Source organism: Mercenaria mercenaria, chromosome 14, assembly GCF_021730395.1.
Source record: "Mercenaria mercenaria strain notata chromosome 14, MADL_Memer_1, whole genome shotgun sequence".
NCBI lineage: Eukaryota > Metazoa > Mollusca > Bivalvia > Venerida > Veneridae > Mercenaria > Mercenaria mercenaria.
The window spans coordinates 14,858,743-14,880,724 of record NC_069374.1 but is presented as its reverse complement, the minus strand read 5'-3'; the positions used below and the strand labels follow the sequence as shown (position 1 = coordinate 14,880,724).

The 21,982-nt window shown below is 36.5% G+C and overlaps 1 protein-coding gene across 1 annotated transcript in view; it reads left to right on the top strand.

The window, feature by feature from the left end:
* LOC123526438 (cyclin-dependent kinase 11B-like) overlaps positions 1-20,139 on the top strand; it is a 44,796-nt gene extending 24,657 nt beyond the window's left edge. Inside the window, exons 7-17 of the mRNA XM_045305582.2 lie at positions 869-1,051; positions 2,071-2,190; positions 3,097-3,251; positions 5,015-5,105; positions 5,976-6,097; positions 8,896-9,007; positions 9,557-9,678; positions 10,578-10,802; positions 12,009-12,157; positions 14,131-14,320; positions 18,122-20,139. Of these exons, the coding sequence (XP_045161517.1) occupies positions 869-1,051; positions 2,071-2,190; positions 3,097-3,251; positions 5,015-5,105; positions 5,976-6,097; positions 8,896-9,007; positions 9,557-9,678; positions 10,578-10,802; positions 12,009-12,157; positions 14,131-14,320; positions 18,122-18,217 (1,565 nt within the window). The 3' untranslated portion in view covers positions 18,218-20,139. The remainder of the gene's footprint in view (positions 1-868; positions 1,052-2,070; positions 2,191-3,096; positions 3,252-5,014; positions 5,106-5,975; positions 6,098-8,895; positions 9,008-9,556; positions 9,679-10,577; positions 10,803-12,008; positions 12,158-14,130; positions 14,321-18,121) is intronic.
* Positions 20,140-21,982: the final 1,843 nt, after the last annotated feature.

The window sequence follows — 21,982 nt, the reverse complement described above, 5'->3', positions numbered from 1 at the left end:
ATGCAGGTTCATCCTTTTAGAATGAGGCTGATGATATATGCACGTAGAAGTCATAAAATCAATTTCACTTCCATTAGTTTAATTTTCATTAACAAAGATACATGTAGGACTGTTTTCTGCATATAAATCTCAGGTATTTATCATTATTCTACAGTTATGATAAAAAAAGTCCTGTTTTTCTTGCATTTCCTGGCAACCAGGATGTAATTGGTGATAAAGGGGAGGAAACTGTTTAAAATATTCAAAGATTTCATATTTGCTGATGATTCATGAAGGTTTTTCACTAGAAAAAAAATTGATAGACTCTTTGAGATCAGTACAATTTATTAGATGTAGAGATCAAATTTTAGGAGACATACTTTTATTGAGTTTTAAATCTGAAGGCATTTTGATTATTTACTTGGAATAACGATCTTATTACTTTAATAGAGGTTTCCAGCAGCCTGATCATGCTGATCAGAAAATAATTTGAAAGTGTTATATTTCAGTATCCATTTTACCAAGGCCTGTATGTTATCTGTCATTTTCACTTATTTATTGGATTATTTTCAAACATGCTGTCCTTCCGGTAGTTCTTGTTTTATTTCAAGTGAGTTTCTTTCATTTCACACTAAGACTTCTAATACTGTAAAATCATTTAATTTCGTGGTTTTGGTCAAAACGGCAATTTCATGGGGATATGAATTCTTGGATTTCAACTTTTGAACATAAAATTAATGGGAATTTTACTTGTTCATTGGGATTAAATTTCGTGGATTGACTCAACCACGAAATCCACAAAAATTAGTCCCCCACAAATATTAATGATTTCACAGTAAATTAACTGAAGATGATGGACTCATATTGAAATGGCTATTTCTATATATAGGCTCTAGCTCAGGTGGAAAGGTTCATGAAGAACATGAGCGGCCAAAGGAGAGAAAAGTTCAGATGAAGAAGGAGATTAGAGAGTCAGAAGAGGAACATATTGAGGAGAAGCATGAGATTCCCGACACAGCAATGTCTCCATCAGAGGACGAAAGTGAGGACACAGAGAGTGACTCTGGATCAGGTGAGAATCATTCATGTACATGTATGGCATATTAAACGTTGTGGTAACTTAAGTATCATAGTACCATGTTTTTATGAGTTTTGAAATTTCTTATCACTTGTGTTTGTGAAGACACTGTTGATATCAGACAGGACTGAATATATTAAATAGGGAACATGATAATAAAAAAAACAAGGGTATATAGCTACGTCTTCCTGTGATTCATATGTTTTTATGCACAAACCTGTGTTCAGGAAGAAAATTTCAATTTTACGAGCACCCTTACAAAGCGGCAATGTTGGAGTTCATTGTTTACCATGAAGAAGGTCCTGAGAGGGATCCGATATGCATACACACCATGGATTACTCAGGAAAAATGTAAACAAATACTAGACATTTTTCAAAAATTCTCAAAAACTACATGTGTCATGTCCCCAAACTTTGCATAAATGTATGACACATATTTGCAACATATATAATAAGAAAATTTCAACAGGAAATGCAAAATATAACTTTAAGAGCATTTATTGGTTTCTGCTGATAATCTTTCCTGAACCGTAGCCTTTTGAACGATTCTCTGTATGTTGATAAATCACTTTGGAAACACAATCCATTCAGTGGAATGCATTCTGTTAGTGTTACACTACAAACCTTTCTTGATTGTAATGTTAAAATAGATTTCTGATGAAATGTATTCATAAACACCAAAAAAACAACAACAAAAAACCATATTTGACAGTGCTTTGTTTAAGCATGTTGATGTTTTGTTTTCATTTGGGTAGTCTCCCTTTACTTGTATTTTGTTATCAATGTACAGTCTTCATGGGTGTGATGCAAGGAAAACAATGGTTGTTGGTATTATTAAATTTTAAGCACTTTTTTAGGGGTAGGGGTTAAAATTATGGCCGTAATTACTAATGCAACTGCTAGACTTGTCAGATTTGTTCTTATTTGTGCTCTGTTGCTGTGATTCAAATCTCCTACACTGGTGAAAATAATGTATAGCCCGTAAGCCAACGTGTGTTTGTTGTTTCTTGCAGGAACTGACACAACAACTGACAGTGATGATTCTAGTGACGAAGAAGATCATAAAGATGATGAGAAAATCAAATCAGAGAGTCCAGATCATGATAATGAAGATGCTGACAAGAAACATCTGGGTAAACTTTGATACTTTTGAATGATTTCTGATGGTGTAAAGTGGACAACATGAAGTTTGTGTATTTTTTTTTCTTTTTTGAAAATTTATATGTACACCCTTGTTCGGATATGTTGGAAATTCAGTCACTTTGTCCCATTGTCCATTCCTGTCCTGTCTATCCCAAATTGTTCTACTTGAATATCTTTAGAATCCATATGAATATATAAGTTAAATCTTAAAAACAAGGTTAACTACAGTAGAGCCTCTCCAAACTGGTCTCCATCCAAGACTGACATTTATGTATACTGGACATTTCGCCTGGTCCAAATACATGTATTTGCATATATATTTTACCCCTGAAAATCAGATACCTGGATATTGGACAACTTTTGTAAAAAATATGCTATGAAACCATTTATAAATAACTAAAATAAACTGGTCATGATTTGTTTTTCCATAACAATTAGGCACAATAAAATCACTAGGGTACATGTTGCCTGTTTGAAAATTTGGCACCACTTGAATGATCTAAACATAGAAAATTTAAGGTCAGTGACTTCGAGTCACTTGCCCTTCACCAATGTTTGTTCGAGCCCTGCTCAAGTTGTTAAATTCTTCATGTGAGGAAGTGATGCAGCTGACTTACGAAAGGTTGGCAGTTTTACTGCCTGTGATGTATTTAATAAAAAAGTCAGTTAATACTTAGTTGGTGTTGGCATGTACAGTGTTGACTGTATATATTTTCCCTTACTAACCTTTGCAAATAAAGTACAAACTAAAGTTTTAAAAAACGCATAAAAACATAGATACAATTTTTAATGAATGACAAGTTTCAGCTTACTTGTGAATTCTGCTTAAGTTTGACAAGTGTTCTGTCTGTGAAATGGAGACTATGTCTATAAATATTTCATCTTTTCTCTTTCAGCAAAGTCAAAATTTGACCAGTCTGATAATGAAAGTGAGACTGGTTCAGTACATTTGAATGATCACCATGACGATGATGGTTACTTAGCTGAAACCCCACCAATGTCTCCAGTAGAATTAAAACCTGATTTGCCTCCATATTTTCCTGCAATACAGGTATGAGATTTTATCCCCCCAGTGATGGAGTCAGTAGAGTTATCTAGTGCTTGAACTTCCAGTCTGTTTATCACAGTCTCGTGTACTCAACTCCTCATACAGTATCCATCCAATTGAAAAGAAACTTGGTATACATCATCAGTATGAAGTGGACATGCACGTCAGAACTTCGTTGTCAGATTTTTTTTCTGAATTTATGGTCCTTTACAGATTTTGAAATATTACAACTAATTCGTTTTCAGAATATTGTGTATTCAATTCCTCGTATTGTTTATGTCCAGTTGAAATGAAACTTGATAAACATCATTCACCTAAAGTGGACATGAGTATATTTTTGGAACTTCCTTGTCCAGTTTTTTCCTGTGGAGTTATGGCCCTTTTTCAGTCTTAACCCTTATCATACTGGATATGATTGATTCTGCCTTTGCCACCAGTGTAGATCATGATCAGCCTGCACATTTGTGCAGTCTGATCAAGATCTGCACTGTTAGCCATTCAGTCAGTATCTTTTTGGTAAGCACCCCTTTTAACAGTTAATTGTACTCTCTACATTGAAAGATGGACAAGTTCATTTTAGAAATTTTGCGGGGTAAGGGTTAAATATTGCATCTGTACTAAAGTCCTACAGTTTCTCTCGAATTCAAATCAAACTTTGTAAACATCATCAACACAAACTGTGTTGACATCAGTCTTGTTTCCATTGTAATCAGTCAAATCATCTTAATATGGTCAGTAATGTTATTTTTCAAAAAAAAGTTGTACAAATAATATGAGATTACATGCTGCCTGTGTGACAGGGAAACCAGGTCATGTAGGGTCAGTTCTTTCTGTGTAAAAGGGCCCTTTATACTTTTCAGCAGGAAGGGAGGTCTTTTCAGATATTTTTATTTTATGGTGCAGGAGGGAATTCTGGGATGAGAGATCACAGATTAGTGCAGTTGAGATCTAATGGATAGTTTGGGTTGAATTTCGACAGATGCATAAACTTTACCAGTAACATTAGTTTAAAAATTGTTTTGATGGCCCTGTCAGAGGCATTACCATATAAAGTCTGCACCAAAACAAAATGTTTGTTTTTTCTCTGGCAAGTTTTCCCACCCAAGGGAGCAGGCCTAAGATAGTGATGCCTCAGACTGTATTCATTGTCAAGCATGAAATTCGTTTATATTAACTACTCTGATTCTGACTTTTTACTTTGATACTGATGTTTAGAATTATATTCTTAAAGCAGCAATAATGTAGAAATGATTGCCACATCACAGGTATACAATGGAAAGCTCATCTTCTTGATAAAAGTTTGAATGCCTTGTTCCAGTTACTACAAACTGGATAATTTCACATCTGTATATGGGCTTTATTTAGCAATTTTGAAGTTTAATTTGCAGCCCTAATCGAGTTAAGAATTGGCAAAAAATGACATGTTTTTTTTTTGGACTTGATGCATATAAATATTCATTATGCCACCCTTCATAGAAGGAGGGGTATATTGTTTTGCTGATGTCAGTTGGTTGGTCCGTAGACCAATCTGTTTCCGGATGATAATGCTTGGGCCTAGGATCATGAAAGTTGATAGGGAGGTTGATCATGACCAGCAGATGAATTAATATGGATATATTGAAAAATATAGGTACATGAATCATTCCATAGAAATCAGTTATCACATTTTCATAATATTTTACACCTTGTTTGCTGTAAACATTGTATGAACAAGTAGTATTTCAAACTTGCAGAAGAGAATGTAGATATATGTATATAAATTTCAGGGCTGTCGTAGTGTAGAAGAGTTTAGTTGTTTGAACAAAATAGAAGAAGGGACATATGGTGTGGTATACAGGGCCAGGGATAAGAAAACAGGTACAAAAAGTGTAAAAATCTTGAGGCTTGTTTTCCATGTTAAGCTATCAGAATTCTTCTCTGTATTTCAAATAGAAGGTAGCCCATTCAAAAGCTAGCTGACATTGTCTTAAATCTCTTATAACTTCAGGTCTTAAAAAAATGTGATGTAACTGTAGTATGAGTAGTACCCTACTAAGTTCCTTTTAGCTTGGCCTGTGAGGTCAAATTTGAGGGCAGCCACAGAGCTACTAGATGATGAAACATTAAATATGAAAGTACAGCAGTTTATAATAATAATTTACATGCAGCATTTCCTGCCAGTTTTGCTCAAGTCAAGACATAGGCATAAAGAACATGAAGGAAAAAACTAAACATAATTTGAAAGTTTCAGCAACAAAACATGGTATACATAGTATGATTAGCCCGCCCGCTTAGCGTCGGTCTACGGATCGCGGGGTCGCGAGTTCGATCCTCGGGCAGGGCGTATGTTCTCTGTGATTATTTGATAAACGACATTGTGTCTGAAATCGTTAGTCCTCCACCTCTGATTCATGTGGGGAAGTTGGCAGTTACTTGCAGAGAACAGGTTTGTACTGGTACAGAATCCAGGAACACTGGTTAGGTTAACTGCCAGCCGTAACATGACTAAAATACTGTTGAAAAACGGCGTTAAACCCAAAACAAACAAACAAACATAGTATGATTGTGAGTCCATACTATGATGAGCTACTTTGGCCCATTTGAAGCTCTAAGCCTCTTGTTATCATAAAGTTTGAAACTTTTTTAATACAATAATACTCGTAAATAAAAATGAAAGTTCTTTTGTTTCCCATACTTATCTCATTGCATAAGCTACCATGTTTAGGATTGTTCTTGTAAATATTTCAGACGAAATCGTTGCTTTAAAGCGGTTAAAGATGGAGAAGGAAAAAGAGGGATTTCCTATCACATCATTACGCGAGATAAATACCCTGTTGAAAGCCCAGCATACAAATATAGTAACAGTCAGGGTAAGATATAATGATTTGTTGTTAACCTTTAGCCTGCTGGCGGCAAGTGATTCTGCCTTTACGACTAGTGCAGACCAAGATGTGCAGGCTGATCATGGTCTGCGCTGTTCGCTATTCAGTCAGTATATTTTCATTGAACACCCCTTCTAATAATAAATGGTACTGCCCAAATTGAATGATAGACCAGTCCATTTTAGAAATTTAGCAGGCTAAAGGTTAACTTAATTAAATAGTTCTCAGTATCTGTAGTCTAATATCACAGCTTTGTCTGTCCATTCGACCATCACACTTTCCATATTTGAATCATAAAAATAATTATTCTACCTCAAGTCTCTTCTGAATTTTCTTCAGGAAAGTATTCACATGTCATTTATATCAATTTCATTTTGCCGGCTTGTGAGAAAATTTAACATTTATAGATATGTTGTTTGGGTGGGGTGGGGTTGAGGGCAAGTTGGGAATAGCTTGATAATTAATTAGTGCATGGGCAGCATTGGAGAGAAAGTAAAGTTAGAAATATTATTTAGCATTTACCAGAGCATTAAGTTTTGTTGTCACCTGACTCTTAATAAAATACATATAACTAAGTATTGATTGTTATACTGAGAAAGAAGTTACAGTCATTTACCTTATTATTGATTGATGTGTTGAATGTTAATAGCCTGAAGAAGAAAATACAAGTACTTGACTAAGTAAAGTTTGGATGGTAGTGATGATAGTTTAGCAGATTAAGTTTGTGTTGGCAGCACAGCCCAGAGGTCACTGCCTTAATTTATATTAAACCAAATTATAAAGTGCCATATTAGTGACAGATATGTTCAGATGCACTTTACAGAGGTAGCCCCTCAAGGTGCCAAAGTCATCTGCTACCAGCACAGAAAGCTGTCTGACCAGAGGGACAGAGAGCAAGATAGCGAGAGAGAAAGCTTTTAGATAAGGCATGTCTGGCTGACTTTGCATAGCTCTTTGTGCATAGACAGTCTGGTTCTAAAATGTTTCTGACTTTTAGAACAGATACACAATGAAGACTTCCTTTAGGAAGAATCAGTACTCTGATCGCTTAGGTGAGAGACACTTGAGAGTATATTTCCTCAGCCGTGACTTCAGTCCGAAACCTCTAGATTTTGACAGTCAAGCATGTTACCACAATACTACGGGTCACCTAATAGTATAATTTTTCATGGCTTGAACCCATCTGCTTTATGGTATATATATAGATCTGAAAATAAAGAGAATTTATTTCAGGGGTATATTGCAAGGCTTTGGTTTGGTTAGTACAAATCTGTTAATCAGTTACAGAGGTTACTGTCTTCCCGAGTCATTTTTAGCTCATCTAGTTGTGCGTTGCTGTCCTCCAACAGCTCTTGTTAAACTAAGGCCTAAACCCACATTTGCTGGGAAGTTTGAACAACTTTTAGTCTTATTGAGTGTCAGTAAAAGTGCACATGTTTACAACAATCACAAGATGTTGCTGTCTGGGTTATCTTTTAAAATGCAACATGTTGCTTCTTGTCAAAGTACACTGAATGAATAATGTTTTCCACTTATTGCTTATACCTAGTAATGTGAATCACTATGGTTTAACCTTTAGCATGCTAGATAAATTGTCGTCTGCTGGAAATGTCGTCTGCTAAAATTGTAAAGTTCATTCAATTTGCTCCAAAATTGGAAGAAATATTGTCAGAGTAGCAAACAGCTTGGAACCTGATCAGACGCCGATTTAATCGGCGTCTGATCTGGTTCCAAGCTGTTTGCAAAGGCTGTTAAATTCACCTGCAGCAGGCTAAGGGTTAAATGAATAAAGTAACTACACTTACATTTACAACACACAGGTTTTGAGAGTTTTAAGTGTACAGATAAGATATTTTAGAGGCAAGACATCTTGTTCACATAGCTCAGCTGCATGAGTTTATTTACAAGAAAAGTAGTCAGTAGTCTTACCTTCATTTCAAATGTATGGCATTTCACACAGTTACACAGTATTTCAGAGACAAGAGAGCCTATTCTCATGACACAGCTATATGATATCTCCCAAGACGAGACATTCTGTTCTCATGCCATAGCTATACTATTTCCTAAACAAGACCTCTTATTCTCATAACATCTTGTTTTTTTAAAAGCATACTCATCTCATTCTCATGACCCAGCTGTCTCAGTCTTGTGCCATGACACCTTTTCTTCATGCCACAGTTCCAAATTTATCACAGTTCCATTTTTGTCGAGCCCGCTTGCGGTGAGCTCGATATATAGTCATCACTTTTAGTGGGTCGGTGTATGTGCGTCTGTGTGTGCTTCTGTCCAATTTTGTCCGGACCATAACTTTGACATGCATGGACCAATCTTGTTTATATTTGGCATAAATGTTTACCTCAATGAGAAGGAGTGTCATGCGCAAACCCCATGTTCCTATCTCGAAGGTCAAGGTCACAGTTGGAGGTCAAAGGTCAAATTGAAGTTTGTCCGGAGCATTCTTCTTAATGCATGGTGGGATTTTGATGTAACTTGGCATGAATGTTCACCATTATGAGACTGAGTGCCGTGCGCAAGAACCAGGTCCCAATGTCTAAGGTCAAGGTCACACTTAGAGGCCAGAGGTGCTGGCGGGCTCGACATCCTGCCCATGAGCATGCAGAATGTATTTTTAAGAAATATTATTTTGCTCCAGTAGCAAAGCTATCTTGTTCCCTAGCTGATGACAGTGCTTTCTTGTATAAAGGTACAGCTGTTGGTAGTAGATCCTAATTTCTGTAGTGAAAAAAAAATGTGAAGTTGTTTCATAGTTGTGATATTTATTTCAGGAAATTGTGGTAGGGAGCAATATGGATAAGATATACATTGTGATGGACTACGTAGAACATGATCTAAAGAGCTTGATGGCCCCAGAAACTATGAAACAACCATTCCTTGTTGGTGAGATGATTTTTTGTACTCGCCCGCACCCCAAAACTTAGAGTCTTTAGATTTGCCCACGTCCATAATGTCTGTTCATCCATCAGAATTAGTGTCTTGCTTATATCTCAAAAGTATTTGACCTAAAGTTAGCAAACCATGTATAGTGACAAGAGGTAGGGGCACCAGTGTTCTGTGGGCACACATTTAGATTCTTTCAGTTTCTTTTCTTAACATTTTGTAACCATGGTACTTGTATTTATTGCCCCACACTGCTGTGGCATCACTGTTCATCTAGCCAATTTCTTTCATGCTAGTAAACCTGGAAACAGTGTTTGTAGGAAGTTAGAACTTTGTACCCAGCTGTCCACTGTGAAGAAAAAAACCTGGAAAATCACTTGAAAAAAATCTGGAAATCAATTAGAACTCTGATCCTGTGCTTTTACATAAGATTGAAAAATGTGTTGTTTTTTTCGCGTATTTAAGTTTAATAGTGGGATGCAGTCAGTGTATTACAAAAAGCTGTGTTGTAACGGGGTAAAACTGTAGATTATGTTGTTGTGCTTTCAGGTGAAGTGAAGACATTAATGTTGCAATTATTGCGAGGTGTACAACATCTCCATGACAACTGGATCATACATCGAGACTTGAAGACTTCCAATCTTCTTCTTAGCCATAAAGGCATTTTAAAGGTGAGTTAATGTATTATGTTGTAACTTGATCAAAATTGTAGTTTTTATCAAGCCCTCTCGCATTGACCTTGTTGTGGCATAAATGTCTGCATCAATGAGACAGAGGGTAGTGTGAAAACCCCAATCTGTTGTCTCAAAGTTCTATGTCACACTTAGGGGTCATTTTAGAGCTTGTTCATGCCATATCTTTGACATGCATGGAGCAATCTAATTTATATCCAGTCTTAATATGTCATGCACAAACCCCAGGCCAGTATCTCCAGGGCCAAGGTCACACTTAGAGGTCAAAGATCATTTAAGGTCTTGTCTGGGCCATAACGTTTTGCAGTCATGTCTGATAGGTCAAGATCCCATGAGGTGTTCATTGTGGCAAACTGGTTATGGTTGTTTGAGACCCATGAAGGTTATGTGTAGACATCATCTAGCTTGCTTGAGGAAAGTTACTGGTGGTTTTACCCAGAAATACTGTCCAGAGTGGGCACCTTTGGCTTTTCTTCACTTTTTAAGAATAATTGGTAATACCACCATAGCTAAAATATTGTTGAAATATACTAAATAAACATGTTATTTAGAGATTGTGCCAGGTTTATACATACAAGTACTGGTGTTTTCATCAAGATCTCACTCAGTAAGGACAGATTTATGGCACTAGACTAAGTAAAAATGTCTGTCACCTTGTCTGTGATTGAGTCACACTTACCTTAAAAAGTCTTTGACCTAGAGTCATGAAACCATATTAAGGATTTTTATACAGTAGGTGAAGTTGTACACCTTTGGTTTAGTTTGAGATTTCACTTGGCAAGACCAGAGGTATGGATCTTTATGAAGATGGACACTGCTATGTACATATATATCCATGTACATTTTTGTATTAATACTGAACTTTTCCATGGTTTCAGATAGGTGATTTTGGTTTGGCCAGAGAGTATGGTGAGCCATTGAAGCAGTATACGCCAATTGTTGTCACACTTTGGTACAGGTCACCGGAACTTCTGTTGGGTATAAAAGAGTATTCCACACCTATAGACATGTGGTCTGTTGGTTGTATCATGGCAGAATTCCTAGTTATGAAGGCAATATGGCAAGGAAAGACAGAAATAGAACAGTTACAATTAATATTTAAGGTTGGTACAGCCATACTCTTGTATGTAATTTACTATGAAACACATTGTTTAACCCTTATCATGTTGGACATGATTGATTCTGCCTTTGTGACCAGTGTAGACCATGATCAGCCTGCACATCTGTGCAGTCTCATCAAGATTGCACTGTTCGCCATACAGTCAGTATCTTTTTGATAAGCAGTTAATGGTACTGTTCAAATTAAAGATGGACAAGTTCATTATAGAAATTCAGCAGGGTAAGGGTTATTTTTGCATTACTTACTGAATGGAAAGCTTTTGAAGATCAGACAGTTTTAGCTCAACTATTTTGCAGTTTTATTGACAATGGCTTCTGTTTCCTCTTCACATAAAGTTTTGTGTGTGAGCAGGTTTCTCCAACATTACTTGGCCAAATACTTTCCATCCATCTTCAGCACTGTTAGGTAAGACCACAGGCAATACTGACTTAACTTTGACTTTTATTTTATCAAAATTATGCTCCTTTATAACAAATAATTTTTAGTAAAAGTTTTGCATTTAAAGAGGTTTCTCAAAAACTTCTTGGGCTACTGAATGCTTTCAAGCTCCACATGAGTATAAAGCATCATGAGTTGACCTTACAGGGTAAGTTACATAACTCTAGCTACTATAAATCCTGTACTGGTTGAAAACTGGTCTCAAGGACTGTAAGGTTGTACTTTTCCATCAGTCATTCTATCTTTTACTTTGGAGTTTTGTATGCAAAACTAATAGGCTCTGTGTTCAAAAAAACTCAACATAAGTCTCTGGCATAATGAGATGACTTCACATAGCAAGTTATACAACACTTTCTTTTATTTGGCCAAAATTATGCCCCTATTGAACAGAGAAATTTTATGAAAATTTTGCATTTAAGCATGTTTTACCACTAGACCAAATGCTTTCAGATGTTAGCGAAATGCTTGTGCAGTTGTGCACATAACACATCTTGTACTTGTTAATACTATTTACCGCTCCCTCCCCCACCTACGTTTTGGCTACATATAGAAAGGTTAGTAAGTCTTGCATTATCAACAAGTAACATATGATCATATAATAATGGTAAGTGGGGGCACATGTGTTTAGTTGTAATACAAAATTTATAGATGCCAGCCAAATTTGTGTTTAGCAAAAGGAGTTCTATAATGAATTCAGACCTGTTATTTCATTTTAGTTTAGTTAATAATATACACCTTTGTCTTCACACAGGATCTAGGAACACCTACTGAAAAGATCTATCCTGGTGTAATGGATTTGCCTGGCATGAAGAAATGCGTTTTCATTGAATATCCCTACAACACATTGAGAAATAAATTTGGCCAGTACTTGTCAGATCAGGGCTTTAATCTTTTAAACAGGTAAGTAAATTTTAAGAAAAGATCTTTTTAAATTTCTCATGTGTATTGACATTATCGATAATGGAGTTGTGTTGTGTCTAGCTTTTGTTGTTAGTTTAATTTCTTGTCTGTGCTTTTCTTTTGTCCACCCAGTTAGCTCAGGAAGTGGAGCATACAATTATTTGACCCTTACATGCAGTGTATGTTGTCGGTGGTAATTTGAATTTAAAAGATAGATTGTCTGAAGTCATGTTATATCTTCTGTCGGTATGTGATGTAGAGAAGTTGTCAGTTACTTGCGGAGAACAAATTGGAAAAAATGTTGAATGTGAATGCAGGTGTACACCTCTTTCATAAACACCTTTTGTTGTACTTGTCTTGTTATGACACAATGTTGTGTGTACTATATCATAACTATTGTAGGGTGCGGTTTGTAGGCCCCACATACACATAGATAATAGAAGGGAACAGCAGAAATTTTAACTACTGTAAACTGTCTAAGCCAGAGTATACACTCAGTAGGTAGAGCGTCGGTCTACGGATCGCGGGGTCATGAGTTCGATCCTCGGGCGGGGCGTATGTTCTCTGTGACTATTTGATAAACGACATTGTGTCTGAAATCATTAGTCCTCCACCTCTGATTCCAGGGTTTTTTCTAGCTAATTTGGGAACATAGCCTATACCCCCAAAATTGGGAATTTTGACGCGTAAATGTTCCAAATTGGGAAATATTTAGTCCCATAGGATAAAGTAAGGATGTGTTTAAAGACATTTCTCATACACTTATTTCACATTTTAGAACATCTTTAACATACTTCCATTACAAAATTGTCCATAATTTGGTCATTTTTTGTGCAATTTTGATGATTTTTTTTTCACAATGTAGATTGGGAATTTTTGCACTGACATTTTGGGAAAAAAACATACTTTTTGGCATTGGGAATATAGCCGAATAACGGCTATAAAAACGGCCGAAAAAAAACCCTGGATTCATATGGGGAAGTTGGCAGTTACTCGCGGAGAACAGGTTTGTACTGGTGCAGAATCCAGGAACACTGGTTAGGTTAACTGCCCGCCGTTATATGACTGAAATACTGTTGAAAAACGGCGTTAAACCCAAAACAAACAAACACTATTACCTGAAAGCACTACAAATGTAGATCTGCTACTAAATAGAAAGCAAAGGTTTAACCGCATCTTCTTAAATATGCAAAAAGAAGGGCAACAGGGCACAAAGCTGTAAGTTTAAGATAGGTCAAAACTACCAGTATACTATACTTTCTAGAATAATGCTATGCTGCATAAATGAATCATGACAAACAAAGAACAATATCTAAACTGTTTAAAAAATGTTATGACAGAGAAAACTAAACCAAATAAACATTAACAAATAAATAAATGAAGACAGTAATCTACAGTTGTTAGAGTAAATTTTATTAAGCAAGTTAATCCATCTTTATCTGCCTAAAGCATCAAATACTTGAAATCTACATCTGACAATGCACTGCTCCAAAATTTGCCTGCAGTTTGGTTACTTGCTGTATATAGGGCTAGATATAATGGTATTTCCCAAGTACTGGCTGGAGGGAATATATGAATAAGCAACTAAAAAGTATTGGGTTACTCTGGTTGGCCCAGGAACAACTTAGAAAGTGTAGGGGTTGACTCGTATAAAAAGGGTATTTCTTTGTGTGTCATCCTGACCCTTTTTTCTGAGAATCTAGTACCTGGGTCCCAGACTACAGTATTTCAAAAGTGCCTGTGGTGTGCTGTATCCTTATATATTTTCATGACTGTAGCAGCAACTGAATTTTCTTGAAGGGATTTGCTTCATGTATATGCGCACATACACATTTTGAAAAATATAGCATCTCTTTTGTCATCATTTTTATGCAAAATTATAATAGTATTAGAGTTGTAAAGCAGGTACAAGAGAATGACCTGATCTGGGAATTTTTTTTCTCATGCTGTTTTTCCATCTGGCTGCATTTCAGGTTTCTGACATATAATCCTAGTAAAAGAATTGCAGCTGGCGAGGCATTGAAGCATGAATATTTCCGAGAATCTCCTGTTCCAATTGATCCATCAATGTTCCCAACCTGGCCAGCCAAGTCAGAACAAGTGCGGAAACATGCAAGTTCACCGAAACCTCCTTCTGGCGGAAAAGCATACTCCAAATTACTGGTAAGGACCCGAATTGTTTTTAAAAATGCAACAAAAATTTGAAATGATGGACATGAACAATAAAAGATGATTTTTTTTGTTTTTTTTTCTTAGGTTTTACGTTTGTTGGATTTCCATTGTTTTTCCATTGTCAGCAATTTCTTTAAAGATCATCTCATACAAAAGCATTAAATGAAACTGCACTGAAATGTTCCTTTGGACAGCTTCTTTCAGATTCCTTCAGACCAGGTGATTCATGCAGATTTAGGGGAAACTTTAAAAAAAATACTATTTTGTGAAATTGCTGACTCAAATTGAACGTTTCTTTGGTGACCCTTTTGGCATGTTTGCAGCAATTACATTGAAGTACAAATTTTTGAACTTTCTATCACCTCCCTTTTATTTATCTTGATTACACAGTTACAGTAAGAAGAAAACTTGTTGTGTCATGTATTTGACTACATTTAGTGTACCCATACAATTGGGCAAGCCTATGTAGCTTTGTGTTATCAATGTATAATTTGTGAGCTTCAACCCTTAGGAAAAGTTGATATGATAGAAAACACCTGAAGGTTGTCAGTTATTTGCTTAAAACAAGTTAGTGATGGAATTGATGAAAGTGAATTTTTGCTGAACTGAAACTGTTTTAAAGAAGATACGTCAAAGGGACAGACCTCCTCCATATGAATATGAAAATTTCACACTTTTAAAACAAACAAGAAAGTATAGTTATTAAACATCTATAGTCGTAAATCAATATTCATGTTCGAGATAATATTTTATGAGTACATTTACATGTATAGTAGTAAAATACAGGTAAATTTTTCCTACTTTACATAAAATTTCTGTTATGAAACTTAGACTTTTGAGAACTTTTTAGACATGTATAACAGACTACATTTTAGATTGTCTGATTTTTGAAAAAAATCCATGAGAGGTATTGTCACTTGATCATTGGCATCGGCGTTAGTTAAAATTTTTGTTTAGTTCCACATTTTCTCCGAAACTATAAGAGCTACAGCTTTGAAACTGCGCATGCTTGTTTATCATCATTAGGTGACTTTGTAGGCCAAGAACCAAAACTCTAACCTGCATTTTGTCAGAATTATGGGTATTTTTATGCCCCCAAAGGTGGGCATATTAAAATTGCACTGTTCGTCGGTGCTTGTGTGCATCTGGTAAATTCTTGTCCAGGCTGTAACTCTTCCATTCATAAAGGGATTTTGAAATAACTTGGCATAAATGTTCACCATAATGAGACAATGTGTCATGCGCAAGACCCAGACCCTTAGCTCCAAGGTCACACTTAGGGGTCAAAGGTTAACATGGTCTGTTTCGTGTCCGGTCCATAACCCTGTTTTCCATGAAGGGATTTTGAAACAACTTGGCATAAATGTTTACCATAATGAGGCGATATGTCATGCACAAGACCCAGACCCTAGCTCCAAGGTCAAGGTCACACTTAGAAGTTAAAGGTTAACTAGGTATGTTTCCATAACTCTGCCCTTCATTAAGGGATTTTGAATCTACCTGGCATTAATGTTCCTCATGATCAGACAATGTGTCATGAGCAAGACCCAGACCCCTAGCTCCACGGTCAAGGTCACACTTAGAGGTCAAAGGTTAACTTGGTCTGTTACTTGCCCGGTCCATAACTCTACCATTGATGAAAGAATTTTAAAATTACTTGACATAAATGTTCACTATAATAAGATGAAATGTCATTCGCAAGACCCAGACCCCTAGCTCCAAGGTCAAGGTCACACTTAGAAGTCAAAGGTGTTCCTTGTCTGGTCTATAACTCTGCCATTTATCAAGGGATTTGAAAATAATTTGACACAAATGTTAACCATATTGAGAAGATGTGTCATGCTTATGACCCAGGCCTCTTAGGTCAAGGTCAAGGTCACAAAATGATATTCGATTTTTTTGCGCATACAACTGTGGCATTCTTGAGCCTGCTTCGGGGGCATTTGTCACCAATAGTGACAGCTCTTGTTGTACTTAGAAATTCTGAACTATAACACTTCTTACAAAGTCATTCTGACCAGCACTTGCAGACGAGCGATGGCTCTTGTTATAAATGAAGTGCCGCAGAGAGCTCACTGAACAACTCAGGTTTTTTAGCTCACCTGAGCCAAAGGCGCATGGTGAGCTTTTGTGACCGCTCAATGTCCGTCGTCCATCGTGTGTCGTGTGCCAAACAGCATACTTGTGGTACTATTTTTACAGATTTTATATACTTACGTGACGATTTTTGATTTGTTGTGTGTCGTCCGTCGTGTGTCTGTCAACATTTTCTAAAAAAATCTTCTTCTTGAAAACCACTGGGCAGAATTACACAAAACTTCACAGGAATGATCCTTGGGTGGCCCCCTTTCAAAATTGTTCAAAGAATTGTATTCCATGCAGAACTCTGGTTGCCATGGCAACCAAAAGGAAAAACTTGAAAAACCTTGTCCAAAACCACAGGGCCTAGGACTTTGATATCTGGTTTGTAGCATTATCTAGTGGTCCTCTACCAAGATTGCTCAAATTATCCCCCTAGGGTCATATGGACCCGCCCCGGGGGTCACATGGTTTATGTAGACTTATATAGGGAAAACATTGAAAATCTTCTTGAACAAAACCACTCGGCCTAGGGCTTTGATATTTGGTATGTAGCATCATCTTATGGTTCTCTGTCAAGATTGTTCAAATTATCCCCTTAGGGTCAGATATGGCCCAGCCCCGGGGCTCCCAAGTTTTACATAGACTTATATTGAAAAAAAATGTTAAAAATCTTCTTGTCTGAAACCACAAGACTAAAGCCTTTAATATTTGGTTTGTAGCATTGTCTTATGGTTCTCAACCAAAATTGTTTAAAATGTACCCCTGGGGTGAAAAGAGGCCTTGCCCTGGGGGTCCCAAGTATTATATAGACTTATATAGGAAAAAATAAATAAAAAATTTCTTGTCTAAAACCACATGACCTAAGCTTTTGATATTTGGTATGATGCATTGCCTAGTAGTCCTCTACCAAAATTGTTCAAATTATGCCCTTGGGGTTAAAAATGGCCCCGCCCCGGGGTCATTTAGTTATTATATGAATTATATAGGAAAAACTACTTGAATTATTATCTGATCCTATTTCCAAGACTGTTTAATTATAATTACCTATTGATCGCAAGTAATATGATTTCTCTTGACTGTGACCTTGACCTGCTGACCTACTTTCTTGTTTTTTAAGATACAGCCTTTAAATTTGGATTACATACACATTTTTGTACACAGATTGTAAAACTGAATTTCATTGACCATGAATGTGACCTACTGACTTTCTCAGTATTTTAGCATCAGTTTGACATTTGAAACATGGAGCTCATACTACTCAGGTGAGCGATCCAGGGTCATCATGACCCTCTTGTTTGTAATTATTTCAGTTACTCCCTGTTGAAAGAGCTTTTATAAATTTCAAGAAAAATTGAAAATAAATGTGGATGCGGAACCTCCACGACTAAGTCATATTTGGGACTTCATTTACTGAGTGGGTAAGGTTGCAGACTGGAATCCCTCACTGCTGTTTGTTTGAAACCTTGCTTGTGATATAGAATCCATTCAGCTAGCTTACGGATGGTTGTTGATTCTACATTGGTGCCCACCTGTGCTTCAATTAGTGGTCGGAGAGAAACCTGGATTCTTTCTCCATAGTTGCCATATGACTTTTAATTCTGTCAGTGTGGTGTTAATCCTGTCAAAATCAAATCAATATTAATAATTTTAAACAAGTAATCAAAAAAAGAATGTGAAGGTTTTATACAGATTTTTATTGACTATTTTCAGGATGATGGTGATGATGCAATAGCAGCTGGTTTCCAGTTCAGACAAGCAGCCAAAGGTGTATCAGCAATTGGACCTGGTTTCAGTCTCAAATTCTAAAAAAAAATCAGACTGTATTGTAGGATTAAATCAACATTTAAATACTGATAAAAATGCAAAAGCAGCTGTTTCCCAGTTTACACAAGTTGACAGAGGTGTATTAGCGGCTGGTTTCCAGTTTGCTCAAGCAGCTTTAAAGTCTAGTAAAATTCAACTGAATGAAAGAATAAAATCATCTTCTAAACTTTGATGAAATATACAGTAATGAAGACAAACCAGACTGTAGATATATGATTCATCTCTGTCAGAAGACAGTCTTATTGTATCGGATAACAGAGTGCTGTTTGATTTGCAAATGGCCACTCAATGCATGATTATTTGGATATTTTCCAAATAGTTGAAGTGGCCTCTGTGGGTGTTGTCTGCTGACTTCAGATCACTTTTTCCTCACTGCTGTGGGTTCATAACATCACTTGGGGTGTAGAGCTTTTTCTTGTGAGGAAGTCATCCAGCCGGCTTACTGAATGTCATTAGTTGAATAATACACAAACCGGGACATGTAAAAAGTTCGAAAGTTCCCATATGACCTACATTTGTATTGGTATGACATTAAACCAAGCAAAAACAAAACAAAATCATATTGTAGGGCTTCTGTTGCCCCCTCTTTCATTGAGGTCCACATCACAAAAACTTTTGCATGTAAGTCTGTTTCTCAAAAACTGCCTGAGCAAATGTTTTCAAACTTCACACATGTCTTTAGCATAATTGTGGCTTAAACTTTATCAAAATCATGCCCTGTTATAACATAAAATTTGTGAAAGTTTTGTAGACCAAATCTGTTCTCAGCATGCATCATTGACATCTTGAGGTGACCTCATATGGTAGGTTTCATAACTGGTTTACATTGACTTTTTACTTAGACATTTTGGTGAATTTTTGCATGTAAGCAGAGTATACCTAATGCTTTCAAACTCTTCATAATTCTTTAGCATCATGAAATGACCATTCCTAGCCTGGTTCAATTCTCCGACTTTTTATGCCCCTTTTTTGCAGTAAGAAATTTTAGAAAAGTCTCTGTATGTAGCATTATGCTGAAGGGTCCGAAATAGTTGAGCGTGCTATCATTGGATAGCTCCTGTTTTATATGTTAAAGTTTATTGTAAGCTAGTCAAGATGTATTGATCCAGGCTTTGCAAAAAATCATAAGTGTAGGTTAAGAAAGACAATATTATTACTACTGTTTAAGTTTTCTAATATTGATTAACACCTTAGTGCACTCAGTGTTTGCCCTCTAACCTACATTAAGAAAAAAATATAAAAAAAGAGTTGGGGTATCAGTCATTCTGCCAAACAAACAACAGGCAAGAATGACAGTAATATGCTTACTGTACTGTTCATATGATTAGCTGATCACAGCTTAAAATTTCACTACCATGCAATTAGATTCATTTGGATTCCAAATTTAAGAAGGAAAGACATAACAGACATAATTATTATGCAGGAACAAGTAAATATTTGGTTCCTTGTAATAATGCAGATCAACAATATTGTCAGATTTGGGGCTGCATAAAATTTAGTTGGATAACTTATATATTTTTATAAGTAAAAAGGTTAGGGATTAATCCCATTGGGTGTCTGCAGGAATTTATGGTACTCCGAGTGGTACCTATGGCATGAAATACAGTCTTTGAATGTCTTTAGACAAATAGCAGAAAACTTCAAAATTGCCAGAAAATGAAGTATGACATTTTTGTGACTTATCAAGTTTTTTTTTCTCCAAAATTAATACTGCTATTGTATGAAAAGTTTATTTATGTTATTGTATTAATTCAAGGGGCATATACATATATTTTGATGAAAACATGTTTATTTTTTATTTAACAATGAGAGCAAAAGCGAGTCATTGGTGTTGATAAATAATGTACAGAGAAAAAATCATTATCATTGTAAATAAATCATGACATAGAACATTCATATTTGAATTTTTGTTCATTTTATTTGTGTCTCCCTTCTATTCAGTGTTTTTAGCTCACTTGAACCACAAGTTCAAGTTGATATGTTTCAGTATACTAGTAGGTGGATGGTCCAGCATCCATAATTGACTCGAACATCTCAATCTGCCCTGAAACTTTGAATACTTCTTTTCATGAACCGCTTGATGGATCTACAGTTAACTTGGTCAGTAGCATCATTATCACATCCCTCAAATTTATTCAAATGGAGGCAGGACAATTTAGTAGAACAAAACTTTGAACCACTTCTTGTCATGAAGCACTTCACGGATCTTCACTTAACTTGATCTGTAGCATTCTTATAATCATTTAACATCACTTGGCTCCTTTATGGGGACATTAGAGCATATATTTCCAACCCATGCCCGATGTGCATAGCAAAATTATTATCTCTCCCCCCACCCCGTGGTTTTGCCTTCGCCGTCTGACCGTCCGTCCTTCCGCATTAAGCTCGTCCGCCTTTACAGGTCAAACTGCTGGCCGGATTTCGACGAAACTTCACAGGAGTGATCGGTACCAAGCCTAGTTGTGCATGTCGCCGACACGTTACGCTTCGCTGCACAAAATGGCCACAAGAGCGAAAAATAGAAAAATCTTGTCCGGCTTTCAGAGGTCAAACTTCTGGCTGGATTTCGACGAAATTTCACAGGAGTGATCAGTACCAATCCTAGTTGTGCATGTCGCTGGCGCGTTCCGCTTCACAGCACAAAATGGCCACCAGAGCTAAAAATAGAAAAATCTTGTCCGGATTTAACAGGTCAAACTGCTGGACAGATTTCGACGAAACTTAATAGGAGTGATCAGTACCAAGCCTAGTTGTGCATATCGCGGACACGTTCCGCTTCGCTGCACAAAATTGCCGTCGGAGCTAAAGGATACATAGTGGGGAGTCGAAATGTTTTGATGTAGGTTAACTTTAAACTAATCAATATCGTTGGAAAACAGAAAAAAGTTTCTATTACTACAAAAATGAATGTAATATTATGGTATTTCATGTTTAACCTTTAGCCTTCTGGCGGCAAGTGATTCTGCCTTTGCGACCAGTGCAGACCAAGATCATTCTCCACGTCCTTAACAATGTTAGCTATTCAGTCAGTCAATTTTCATTGAACACCCCTTCGAATAATAAATTGTATTGCCCAAATTGAATGATGAATAAGTCCATTTTAGAGATTTAGCAGGGTAAAGGTTAAAGAGAAATGGAGGAAAGGGTACAGCAAGGACGTAGATAATCCTTGACTCCACTGTGACTTGAGAGGTGTGCACACGTTAGTGCGTTTTTGTTCCGGTACTTGTTATTACAGTATTCCAATAATAAAACGCAGGTCTACAGTTAGTACTGTTGACCGGTTTATAATTCAACACTAGATTTTGCTGGACTAACATCAAAACTTAAAGAAAGAAACGGAGAATATATAATTCTTACGTAACAATTCATTTATTGAATAACTAGCATATCAATATATGGAACTATTTGGACCTCGGATATAGTTTTGCCATTTGACCGGCAAGCCATTCATTAAGTAATATGAGCCACGCCATGACAAAACCAACATAGTGGCTTTGCGACCAGCATGGATCCAGACCAGCCTACTCTTCGCTTTCAAAGCCTATTGGAATTAAAGAAACTGTTAGCGAACAGCATGGATCCTGAACAGACAGCGCGGATGCGCAGGCTGGTCGCAAAGCCACTATGTTGGTTTTCTCATGGCACGGCTCATATACTGTACTTATCTTGTGAAATCAAAAGCAGTTGTCACATATGTTAAAAATCCATGCGCGCGCAGTATCAAATTATCTTTTTTCTCTTTCA